This window comes from Panthera onca, chromosome B4 (genome assembly GCF_046562875.1).
Source record: "Panthera onca isolate mPanOnc1 chromosome B4, mPanOnc1 haplotype 2, whole genome shotgun sequence".
Classification (NCBI taxonomy): Eukaryota; Metazoa; Chordata; class Mammalia; order Carnivora; family Felidae; genus Panthera; species Panthera onca.
In genome coordinates this window covers 21,626,255-21,638,808 of record NC_138345.1, presented here as the reverse complement: position 1 = coordinate 21,638,808, position 12,554 = coordinate 21,626,255, and the positions used below count along the sequence as shown (strand labels likewise).

General features: G+C 47.3%; 1 protein-coding gene across 1 annotated transcript; it reads right to left on the bottom strand.

The window, feature by feature from the left end:
- Positions 1–8,981: 8,981 nt before the first annotated feature.
- Positions 8,982–11,774, bottom strand: OTUD1 (OTU deubiquitinase 1). The gene has a single exon (XM_060659158.3). It carries the CDS (start codon positions 11,665–11,667, stop codon positions 10,213–10,215), a length of 1,455 nt encoding a protein of 484 aa, XP_060515141.2. The 5' UTR covers positions 11,668–11,774; the 3' UTR covers positions 8,982–10,212.
- Positions 11,775–12,554: the final 780 nt, after the last annotated feature.

The following is a 12,554-nucleotide window of genomic DNA, read 5'->3' as shown; positions in this document are numbered from 1 at the left end:
GTCACCTTTCCCTTGGTAAATCTCCCACGTCTCGGGTCTCACTTTTCCAAGATAACATCTAGAATGTGCCCTTTGGCTGCTGGGGTTGGGGAGGGAAATATGTAGCCTAAATTCTTCCAATGACACGTACATGGGTAAGACTTCAGTTCCGAAGTCAGCAGTGTGAGAGGCGCCTGGGTGGCTCGGCAGTTAGTCAGTCGACCTCTGAGGTCGGCTCGGTTCATGATCTCACGGTTCATGAGATCGAGCCCAGCGTAGGGCTCTGCACTGACAGCCCGGGGCCTGCTTGGGATTCTCTCTCTGCCCTTCCCCACACACTCTCTGTCTCAAAATAAATCAATAAACTTAAAAAAAAAAAAAAGTAAGCAACATGAGAAAGTGGCTGTTTCCTTTTTTATTTTTTTATTTTGTGGTAGATTATGGAGACGGCGATCTACTCTGTGGGGGAGGGACGGCTCGATACAGAGCTGACTCATCATTGCTGCAAGCTGTGGTATCCGGAGAAGTGTGGTAGTGTGGATGTTTTCTCAGGTACAGTCCCCACGATAGTCTTTGGGTGTGGGTCCTGGCAACATGGTGTGCAAGCCTGCATTCTCTTGCTTACCAGAAAAGCCCATAAACAACCCAAGCAATGTAACGTCAATAAACTCCATATCTGCTTACATCAACCGTATAGATTCTGCTGTTTACAATTAAGAATGCTGATTTGGCTGGGTATAGAATTGTAGCTTCGAAATCATTTTCCTTCCGAATTTGCAAAGCATCGTTCGATGGTCTCCTGGTTATGTTTCTGTTGAGAAGTCTTAGTTGAGAATCTGTTGAGTTCTTCTGTTGAGAAATGACTTCGTTTTCTCCTCGAAAGCAATGAGGCTATTTTTTTAATACCGAGTACTTTGAAATAGCTATTCAAAATAACATGGCATGGGTTGCATTCATTGGGCTGCCACACACAGTTGTACATGTTGTGCACTGCACCACTCTGGGGAACACTATTCCCATAACATTCACAGACACAACCTATATGGCCGTCCATGATGACACTGTGGACATCCTGTGGGACCTTACAACCTAGAGGTTGCTATCCTTGAGCTCTGGGAAATCATTGGTATAACCTTTCTTTCTCAACCATTGTCTTCGTTCTATCTCTGGAATACCTATTAGTCAAATATTGGGCTTCGTAGATCAGTTTCCTCATTTTCTTATCGGGTCTCTATTTTTCATTCCATGTCTCCTTGTACCACTTTCTGAGAGATTTCCTCCACTTTATCTTCCAAACTTCTACTGAATATTTAACATCAGCTATGCTATTTTTAATTTACAAGAGTTCTTTTTAAAAATAGCAGCACTCTGTTCTCCAGGATCCAAGATCTTATCTTATTTCTCGGAAGAGATCAATTAGAGATTCACTCACTTTTTTTCTCCTTTTCGATTTTCTCCTGTTCACTGCATCCTTCCCTTTCTCTTTCCTTCTCATCCACTGCTCCTCCGTCAATTATTGGGGTCTCGCGTTTATGTTAGAGGCGATATTAAATGCCCGGCGATCGATGGCATTGGTCTTTCTGAGACGGAAGCTGTTTGGAATATGTGTACAGTGTGGCTTCCCTCTGCGTGCCTGCTTTCCTGAGGATCCCAACTGAGAGTCCTGGAGGTCTTTTCTCCTGATCTAGTCTATTTTCCCCAAAAGAAATCCGCCTCGGGTTGGGTGTGGCAGGCAGGGAGAGGCGAAGCCTGAGCAGCCAGTATTCTCAGATCAGAGTGCAGGCAGTGGCTCCACATCTGCTGTTTTCAGCCCCCACCTGCACCGCCATCAGCAGGGGTAACCAGTGCCTCCAATTCTTTGCTCTTCTGGGATTCCACAGAGCGCGGCTGCTTCTGGACCTTCCCTGAGTCATATAAGGTTTTCGGTTCTCTGATCTAAACTATTTGCCACCCCTCTTTCCAGTTTCCACACTTGGTTTGATTAGCGTCATCTCCTTTTCCATTTTCTTTGTCCTTGTAGGATTGTGATTTTTTTTTTCCCCCATCATTTTTCAGGAAGTATTGTGAGAGGGAAAGATGGCAAATATGTGAAAAATGCCATTTTTAAAAACCTGATATTCCCTCCATACTTTGAAAAACTCAGGTAAGGCCGAAGGCATGTCAGGCACTTACCTCTCCCCTCCCTCACTTGCATGTAGCAGCAATATAGCACCTACTGCGTGCGATTATCCCAAGGGGTCCATGAGGAAAGCAGGTAAAGCACCGAATTTAACTTACGATTGTGAAATCAATGGGACCAAACGCTCCAAGAAGTGTTTTCCTTTATTTCTCTCATCTATTCAGCATATTATTGTGGCTTGCCCAGGACACCTTCTCGCTTAGATGGACAGAGACACATTGACCAATATTCTTCCTTGGTTCTTTGTTCTCTAGACATCACACAGAGCACTATCCTTCTCTTGGGACAATACGTTCCTGCAGGCAAGATAGACAGGCAGCTAGATAATTCGGATACAGATACTTGCATCAGTTATGGCTTTCTTTACATCAGCTACTTATTTATTTATTTATTTATTTATTTATTTATTTATTTAATTATTTTGGACAGAGAGAGCGCATGCACAAGTACGAAGTAGAGGAGGGGCAGAGAGAGACACACAGAACGTGACGCAGTCTCCAGGTTCTGAGCTGTCGGCATAGCGCCTCGTGCGGGGCCTGAACCCACGAACTGGGAGATGTGACCGGAGCCAAAGTCAGACTCTTAACCAGCGGAGCCACCCAGGCGCCCACACGTCAATTACTTTTGATGAACCCCTCACAAGGTTTTGTTTATAGTACAGCTCTCCCGACTCAGCCGGACGACCGCCCATCTCAACAAGAACGTTCGTGATCATCTCTTGGGAGGGGTTATGCTTCCTGCTGGCGGCTCTGACCCATTTATGATGATTCTTATTAACCTTAAGAAAGTGATTAAGAATTACAAGAGGGTAAGCTTCATCCTTACATTTTAAATATGACACTTCTATGGAGCCTCTAGTCCACTAAGTACCCACTAATGGTGTGAGTTCTTCCCCCTTCTTTAGGTGTGGTTTAGACGTTTTCTTTTAAAGACTGAGCAAATTAGTAAAGCTAGTAAATTAGTAAAAATTAGTAAAGATCACCTTATTTTAAGCACAGAAAACTATTCTAAAGGACAACCAGGCAGGAATTATAAATAAAAAAGAACTAGAAAGCAGAGAAAGGGAGAGAAGTAAAACCAGCAATCTCCCAGAGAAGCAAGATCTATGAAAACATAAGAGGGAAAAGTTTTATATATTGTTCTCTCTGAAGAGACCCAGGACGTGTGTTGAAGGCCAGATTTTCAAGATATTTCCGACATCCTAAAAAACAATTAAGAATGGAAGGGAAATAGAAAAATAGCAGCCTTCTTAAAACAAGGAAGGCTTTGCACACGTATATATTTAACCGGTGGCAAACACATTGTGGGAGAGCTGATAAGGAGCCCTCCGTGGCAGCCACTATTAATTTGGTGAAGCAAGTTCATGCATATTTTATTCCCAGATACTGCCTTATTATAATTTTCTTCCTAAAGATATTGTAACCCTAAACCATTCCTGTCAAAAAAAGATTTGGAAAAGATTGCTATTTTTCTGCCAAAACCCATTTACCCTTCCTCTTGGGAACAGTCTGGATGGTATTTGCCAGTTAGATAAGGCCATATGACGAAATTCGGGCCAACAGACAAGAGCAGAAGCGAAGGGTGCTACCTCAGGGTGTGTGCTGTTTCTCTGAGCTACGATCCAGACACGGTGGTGGCCCAGCGTGGATGTTGCACATCGTGACCGTGTCCTGGGGAATGTGTCCTCTACAGAGCACAGCCGGCCTGGACTGCTCCCTTTGGAACAGTTAAGCGAAAGAGAAACAAGTTTCTCTCTGTTACAGGCTTCGCTTAACTATCTTAACTATTAAAATCACACTGTCTATTTCTGTAGGTTCCTGTCGCTTTCTAAACTAGTCTAGCCATCTCTCTGCGAATTGCCTCAATTCTGAGCAGTACTGACTTCTGCCAACAGCCACCATCAACAATATGGGAAGGTAATGAAAAATCTGTCCGAGAAAACTACTTTATACTGAAAAGTGTTGGGGCGCCTGGGTGGCTCAGTCAGTTGAGGGTCTGACCCTTGACTTCCGCTCGGGTGGTGGTCTCGTGGCTCCTGAGTTCCAGCCCTAGGCTGACAGTGCAGAACCTGCTCGGGATTCCCTCTCTTTCTCCCCCTCTCTCCTCCTCCCCTGCTCATGCTCTGTCTCTCAAAATAAATAAACTTAAAAAAAAAAAAAGTGTAACATACGTCTTAAATCACTCTTCTAATTCCGTCCTAAAGCCCTGTAGGATAAGTCGTGTTTGAGGTTTCTGCTTCAGACATCTACTGTTTATTGAGATAGGAGTATTGTTTAGAGGTAAAGTTTTAAAAAAAAATGTAATTGTTAACGCCCCTCCCCACCCCCAGGTCTGGCACTTTCAGGCAAGATGACCAAGGCGGTGAAGCAACGGCTGAGAATTTCTTCACGGTGTTCTTCCGCTTCTTCCGTCCTATTCTATCATCAGTACGGTTCAAATTTCACTGTAAGAGACAAAAGGTGTGAATGTTTCCTGTTTGTCATTAGAACCGAAAGCTTTATTTGAGTTTATTTTACAAATTGGCTGCACAGGCTTTACATGACCCATTGGTTTAAATTTCCTTCACAATTACCTACTTTGCACACCGCCCTTTTGCACTGTGATAGGCTACGAAATACAACCACACAGTCCGCGGTTAAAATTATTGAGAGAACTTCTAATCTAAGTGGAACATTTGTTCTCAATCATCACTTCGAGCCTACGTCACTGAGGCTACCTCTCTACCTACTCTCAATCTACTTGACGTCGATATTTGCTAAAAATTCCGGTTCAAAATATAAAATTCTTGGGATGGGGGGAGGTTTTCTCTAACTGCTGTCGAATATAAAACGCACAAATCCCACTGGGAGTTTTTCCAATTGTCGTTGCCTGAGTTCTATTCAGGTTACTTGCAGAGTGCCTATGCAACCATTCTAATCAATATAAGGGAAAAATCCTTCAAAGAAAAGGGAAGGCCAGGATGAGGAAGACTCACTTATTTACCCAGTGTAGACATAATGCACGCTCATTAAAGGAGTATTAGGGAGAGGCCGTTCCAAAGACAATAGTCATATTTGTACTAGACCTATCTATGTGTACTGTACTTTGGAGTCTTTAATACAGAACTGAAATTTGAATTACTTCATAATCAGCACAACGTGGTGAACTGGAACACTAAATACAAAAAGCAAAAGGAAGACAATGACAGGTACACAAAAAGGATTACATGTGGCAGAGACGAAGCAAAGTATCAACCAGGCAATGACAAATCAATTGCAGCTTTGAGGACTAAGATAGTTAGCCTCAAGTTGTCTTGTTTTGTTTTGTTTGAATATGGCACTACATACATTCCGGGGTCCCTTAATCAGAAAATTCAGCATTTCCAGGATACTACCCACAGCATGCACAAAAGAAGACGGGAGTGCCTGGGTGGCTCAGTCTGTTGAACATCCGACTCTTGATTTTGGCTCAGGTCATGATCCCAGGGTTGTGAGATCGAGCCCCGCATTGGGCTCCACGTTAAACATGGAGCCTGCTTAAGATTCTCTCTCCCTCAGGGCGCCTGGGTAGCTCAGTAGATTAAGCGTCCAACTCTTGGTTTCAGCTCAGGTCATGATCTCACGGTTCACGGGCTCAAGCCCCGCGTTGGACTCTGCACTGACAGTGCAGAGCCCGCTTAGGATTCTTTCTCTCCCTTTCTCTCTCTGCCCCTCCCCTCTCTCTGTCTCTAAGATTCTCTCCCCCACCTCCCCTTCTGTCCCTCTCCCCCTCCCCCCACTCTCTCTCTCTCTCTCTCTCTCTCTAAAAAAAACAAATAAAAAGAAGACAAAAATATAAGCAAAAAAACCTCTCTCGTTGCCCCAAAACTAAAGCTGAGCACATTACTCATAACAGAACATCCTAGTCTCAGATTAGAAACCCATTTCCTATTATCCTAGAGTCAATTCTGATAAGCCTGCTTATTGGGTGTCTTTAATTCAACATAGGAAATCAGGATGGGGAACCGGGTTTGAGGGAGGAGACAGGAAAGTATAAACCACAAAGACAAAAGTGCGAGCACTCTGAGATCCTTTAAAGTACAAGGGGACTTGTCCGACCTCCGGCAGCCTGCCGTGGCTTCACGTCCACATACACATACCCATGCCACCATGAAAGCACTCAGCCATTCAAGGAAGATCAAACTACGTTATTATTTCACAAAGGCAAATTAGTGTACCACAGATTGCTTCTTAAAAGAATTTTATCGAAAGCAGTTTTGTTTTCAATTCTAGACCTTAATAGACCGCTCCATTAGAAAACTCACTTGTGAAAACCAGGCTAGATAGGATTTTACTACTAGTAATCTGATGACAGTGAACTCTCTCTCTCTCTGACCTCTACTCATAGAATAGTCACTGACCTAATTTACAGTGGGAGGAAATACACCGATTCTTTTCCCCCAATAGATCTGCTTGCCCAGGCCCCGTTGACCAATGGTGTAAGGCTGAGGCCGGTGCTATTGAACACAACAATCCTAAAACATGCCTGAAATCTGTCCAACGTTTCCTTCCGAACCAGGCTATAGAAAGAAAACAGAACAGAACTACAAAATGGCATAGACTGGACTCGAGATGCGTGCAACCCCGAAAGCAAGTCAGAGCAAGGCCCCTGGGCTGAGGCAACACTTTCAAAATCACTTCAGATGAATGGAAGTTCTATTTTTAAATGATTTTCCTTAGTTTAGCTCTCAAGATGTTTGCAAGATGACACAGAGATCACATCAAATTCTGATCTTTGGGTTTCAAAGTCTACTTTTTCCATTAGAGAATTAAAGACTTCACTGCCTTTTTGTAAGTGACAAGCTCAGAATTACTCTGTCAGTGGTAATGCCCCGTAATTGTAGAATCCAATCATTTTTACTTAGTTTCCCATCCACCAAATATTGTCCCAAGCTCACGCTTTCCTTCAATCCAGTCTTTCAACAAATACTTACTGAGCATTTACTCTGCTAGTTACTAGGTTTGAGCGCAGAGACTCAACAGGGAACATAATATACAGTCCCTGCCTAGTGCACTTAGTACATTTAGGGAATGAAATGGAATTCAATGCCATCTAGTTTCTTGGTGCCTCTTTGAGATGGTTATAGACACTCCAAAGAGTAATAAGGTCTGGGCTTGTGATTTCATGTAACAATCGTTGAGCGTGACCATGACAGATCTGATACAGACACTTGAATGTCTCTGGTCTGTTTACCTGCATGTTAAATTATCAGAGGTCCAAAGGTTTAAAACCTATTTTTATTCTCTAATACTTTTCCTCCATATGGGCACGCTGAATGCCAAGCTAACTTTCAGAGTTCAACTTTCTCACCTTTTAGGGAAAGAGGGAAAACACATAAAATAAATTTTAAAAAGTAGTGAGATTAGCTCAAGATCTTCTTTAATACAAAAATTATGGAGAAAACACGGCAACATAAAGACTGTTTACCCAAGCTGAGGCTAACCAACTTTGATGTTCAAGGAACCCTAAGGCATTTCCTTTTCTTAGAGAATATCTGAAGGAATATGAACCAATCTGGCTGCTGAGAGTAAATTACATCCACCACATTTCCACCGCTTCAACTGCTCGACCCAGCACTGCTACTAAACATATAAACTTGGGATGACAGCAGAGAATAAATACTGAGTGTAAGGGAGTTACAACACGACACTTCTTCAAAAAAACAAAAACGAAAACAAAAACAAACCCGAGCCAAAGAAAGACAATGGGAAAGACACAGACAGATCTTGTAGGCGAGACCGCTAAAAAAACGTGCTGCCGTGCAATACAATCTTAGGATTCGTTCATTTTTTTTTAAACACACACCTTTGAGAATCTCAATCGAGGAGTTGGGACTCTAATTCAAAAATGAAACCGAACCCAGAAAAAATCGGTTTCTTCCGAACAGTCATGGGCTTCTAGAATGCTTTTTAGGAAATTATACCTAATTTGCCTATTCATATGTGTAAGTTTTAAGCATATCCAAATTTTATACATGTCTACATAAAGGGGGGAGAAGAGGAAAGAGCCATATTTAGCTAGGTAATTCGAATAATTTTTTTCCCCAAGTTAATCAGCGACGCCATGAGGCAAACCTTATCTTGCCTAAAAAAGCAGAGATGCGTGATTAGTTAACGTTTAAAAAAGTTCATTAGTTAACATTTAAAGGAAATTGTCCTAACCCATGGCATTCTTCCAAAAATGTGGTTAAGCAATGAACTCAAGCTCAAATGTGCCTAGACACGTGACACATGAACAGATGCCATTATCAACTGTAAAGTAAAACATCCAAACCAGCTGTTTTCATTCTACAATAAACAATATACCCTGATTATATATATACACAGGTGTGCTTGTAAACTAAATCCGATTAACACGTTTTAAACTTAATAGATTCCCGTGGTCTCCAGATGCCAGACTGGATAAAAATTAGGGCACTGCTTTGGTTACTCTTTGAAACATTTGAATCTGTGCTGAGAGTAAGTGAAAGGCAAAACCCTGATACTTAGACACCGTGCTGGCTAACCCAATACCCGCACTTCCCTGTTTAGTAGCCATCCTCTATAGTTTGCCAGGAATTGTAATTAGAAATAATGAGAGCAATGTCCTGAGTTATTCCACCTTTAAATTATATTTCTCAAAGACTTATCCTGTGAAATGACTAATGATTATCCTACCCTGTTCACGTGAGAACTTAAGAAACCTCCCTGAGAATTCCGTGACAGCTTTACATACGGAAAAAAGCCATACACGTGTAAGAAAAAGCTCCCACAAGTGTCACTTCTGAAATTCAAAAACGGCCTGGGCCAAAAAGACATCGCAAAAGTAAAATTCCACATTTTATTCATTCATTCCATCAGCTGAGAATCGCTCTATTGTACAAATACAGCATTGTACAAAAAAATCACAAAATGTTACAAAATAAAAAAGTACAAACTGCAGTACTTAATAAATAGGACTGAAAGTAGTTAAAGTGGAAATAAGATAGATTTCAGGTTGGGAACATTGTTTGACCCAGCAAACCATACAAGATCTGTTTACAGACATTTTTATTTGTACATAATACAGGGCAATCCTATTTTGCCTTTTGAGAGAATTTAAAAGGAATAAAATATTAAGACGGTATTCTCCTGCTGTAAAACAACCGCCACGGTTGACTCAAGGCATTTATGCTGTTAGTTTTTCAAATCTCTTAGTTGAATCCGAGAAGCTATACAAAGCAGGAGGCTTATCTTGCCACAGAGTTAAAATGCTTCTATAACAAAATGACACATATAAATAAAGACGGTTCAGAGCACCAATCTACTCTAAATGCCAACCAAAGTACAAGAAGAGTTGTCACTGTCCCATCAGCAAACATCAGACTTTCATTCAAGTAAGCTGGTACTATCCCTTAAAGAAAACTCCCACAACCTTCCCTTAAGTCTTTCTCTTTAAAAGGTTTACCATTTCTAGAAAAATAATGATTTCCAAAACAACAAATCTGGTTTTCATCAAAATGGAATGGGCCAATCAGTCTGGTAACACGAATGCATCGATACCCACTCGAAATAATTATCTAAGAATCGTAAAATTCAAAGTCAACAACATAAAATAACTACTAAGTCACAAAACTCTGTTCAAAGTAAGAAACTTCATGTAAAGCGCTTCTCTGGATTTATGCTGGAAAGCCGTCAAAATGGAACACACGTCATAGGTGAAGGTACACCAATTTTTAAAAATGTTGTGCAAAAATACATTTGTGTAGAAAACAGATGACCAGGAATGAACAAATTTACACCGTGAGAAACTAGCTTGCAAATTAAGTAGTGCCAACTTTATACAGCAAATTATAAATAGCAGTAGGACAGTAGGATCACCGAAAGCCATCATGAAACATCATTTAGGTGCCCAGCAACCTTCAGCTCTGAGAAGACATTCAAAAAAATGATTAAGGCATTACACCTACAGTAAATCTACTAGGAAGTTTAAAAGTGCTATTACCCTGATTAGAGTTCATAATTCTCCCGACACAAATCACGTATGCAATTCTCCCAGGGTGTGGGTTTTCAGCCACTTCAAGAGCATGCATTTTGTTCAATATACATTTTGGACAGGGATATGGCCATGGATTTGGCAAGTTCCTCATCGCGTTTTCTCTGCACTTGAGTCTGTTTGCACCAACTGTCATACTCTGGGTTAGGATAGGAGTGATCGAACACCGCATCGTAATGTCCATTACTGAGCCAACTGAGCCAAATACTAGGCCTTAGGGAATCCTCTGGGCCCAAATAGTGAATCATGGTAGACACCGTGGGGCTCTCCAACCTCCCTCCAGTAGTTAAATGTATATTCACATTCAGCATCTGCCCCATGGCCAGCAGCTCCGGGTACCCGGCCCACGCCCCGTCTTGAGCAGCAGCGATGATGAACTCCCCCACGTCGCCCTCAATCAGGGGGCTGAAGTGGTCAAGATGATCGGCGATGTAATGCACCGTCTGTTCCCTCAGCTCTCGGTGCAGGCTCTGGTCCCCGTACACCGTCTTGCTGACCGCCCGGTAGAGGCAGTTGCCGTCGGGAATGATGTGGAAGCGGTACTTATTCCTCTGTCGCAGGTACTTGTCCTGCCTCTCCACCTCCGCCAGGTACAGGGCCAGTTTCTCGTCTCTGGGATCCGACCTGGAGACGATCACCGCCTCGGCCCCGCCGCTCTGGGCGGCGTCGCCGCCCCGCGCCGGGGGCGCCTCGGCCTCCGGGTCGGGCCGCCGTGCCTCGTCCGCGGCGGGAGGGTCGCTGCGGTCGCCCGCCCTCTCCCAGCCCCGGAGGCTCCTGTCCGCCGGGTGCTCCTCGCCCCACGGGCCGGGGCTGGGCTCCGGGCTCCCCGGGGGCGGCGCGGGGCCTCGGTGCTTGGCGGCGGCCAGGGCCTGGCGGTGCTCGCTCAGTCGGAAGTTTCTGTCGGGGCCCTCGCGGGCCGCGTCCAGGCCCGCGGGCTCGGGGCAGTCGGGCCTCAGCAGCTCCTCCAGCAGCCAGGCCGAGGAGCCCCGGCGCGGCGGCACCGGGGCGGCGGGCGCCGGGGCCAGCAGGAGGCAGCGGCCGCGCTGGGCGGCGGGCGCCGCGGCGCCGGGCTCGGGCCCGTGCAGCAGGAGCCGGTCGGCGCCCAGGGCCCGCACCGTGATCTGCGCCGTGGACGTGTAGTGCGGCGGCAGCGGCGGCTTGCAGGACCCGCCGGGCGGGCCGGCGGCGGCCGCGGCGGGGGCGGCGGCCCCGGACACCATCTCGAAGCAGGAGGAGAAGGCGGGCATCTTGGCGGCGGGGGCGGCGGCGGCTTCTCGGGGCTCGGCGGCCGCGGCAGGCTGGCACTCACCGGTCTCGGGCTCTGGCTCGCCGCTGGCGGGGCCCGGGGGCTGCAGCGAGACCTTGAAGGGGGCGGCGGCGGCGGCGGCGGCGGCGGCGGCGGGAGGAGCGGGCGCTGCGGCCGTGGGACCCGGTCCCCCGGCTGGGTAGTGGGTGCAGACGCTGCTGTAGAGCTGCATGTCCCTGCCCGCCGCTCGGGCCCCTTATAGGCGCGGCGAGCCCCTGTGAGGGGGACACACCCTCCGGGCCCGGGGGAGGGGGCCGGCCCGGCGCGATGACCCAGTGCCCCTAGAATAGAAATGACCGAAGGGCCACCGGCCGCCGGCGCGTCAAGAGCCGCAAATAGCGCCCGGGTCCCCGCCAAATTCCTGCTGCGCCACAACGCGCGGTGGGGGCGGGGAGGGGACGCGCGCTCGACCCCGGCCGGCGCGCTCGGCCCGCAGACCCGGGGCGCCGCGCCCGCCTGCCGCTGCTCCGGCCCGCGGCGGCCGCTGGGGACTGTCGGAGGAAGCCGCCCGCCCCGCTGGAGCGCGTCCCGACAGCGAGGAGCAGTGCAGGGCCCGCGGAGGGGCCGGGAGGCGGGGCCGCGGTTGTTTACCTCAGGCCGCGCGGCCGCGTCACGTGGGCCCGTTGGAATGCGCGGCTCGTCGCGGCGCCCCATTCAACAGCGCGGGCTCGCCCCGCCCCCCGGCCCGCGCCCCGCCCCGTTCGGCGGACGCCATGGGCGTGGCCGCGGCGCTGGTTGGGGCGGGGGACGGGGGACGGGAGCGCGCGCGCGCGCGCGGGCGGGGCGCGGGCTGGAGAGCGCTGCGCCGGGGTGACCTGCGCGGGCTAGGCGTTCCTGGCCGCGGCGGGCGAGGAGGCGGTGACAGCTCTCGCCTGCTCTGCCACAGGTTTCGGTGCTGCGCCATCCTGCACTGCGGCTGCGGATTGTGGCGGGATGGGCGCCGCTCAGGGAAGCTACGATGCTTTCACAGCGTGCGTTTCGGAGGAAGTTTCAGGCTCGGAATGGAGGACGGAGCGCCTCCTTAAAACCTGCGTGGCCTCTGCAGGGCCCTGGCACCAC

What these genes read in the sequence shown, in the direction of transcription:
- OTUD1 (XM_060659158.3), bottom strand. Translation starts at nt 11,667, where the DNA reads ATGCAGCTCTACAGCAGCGTCTGCACCCACTACCCAGCCGGGGGACCG.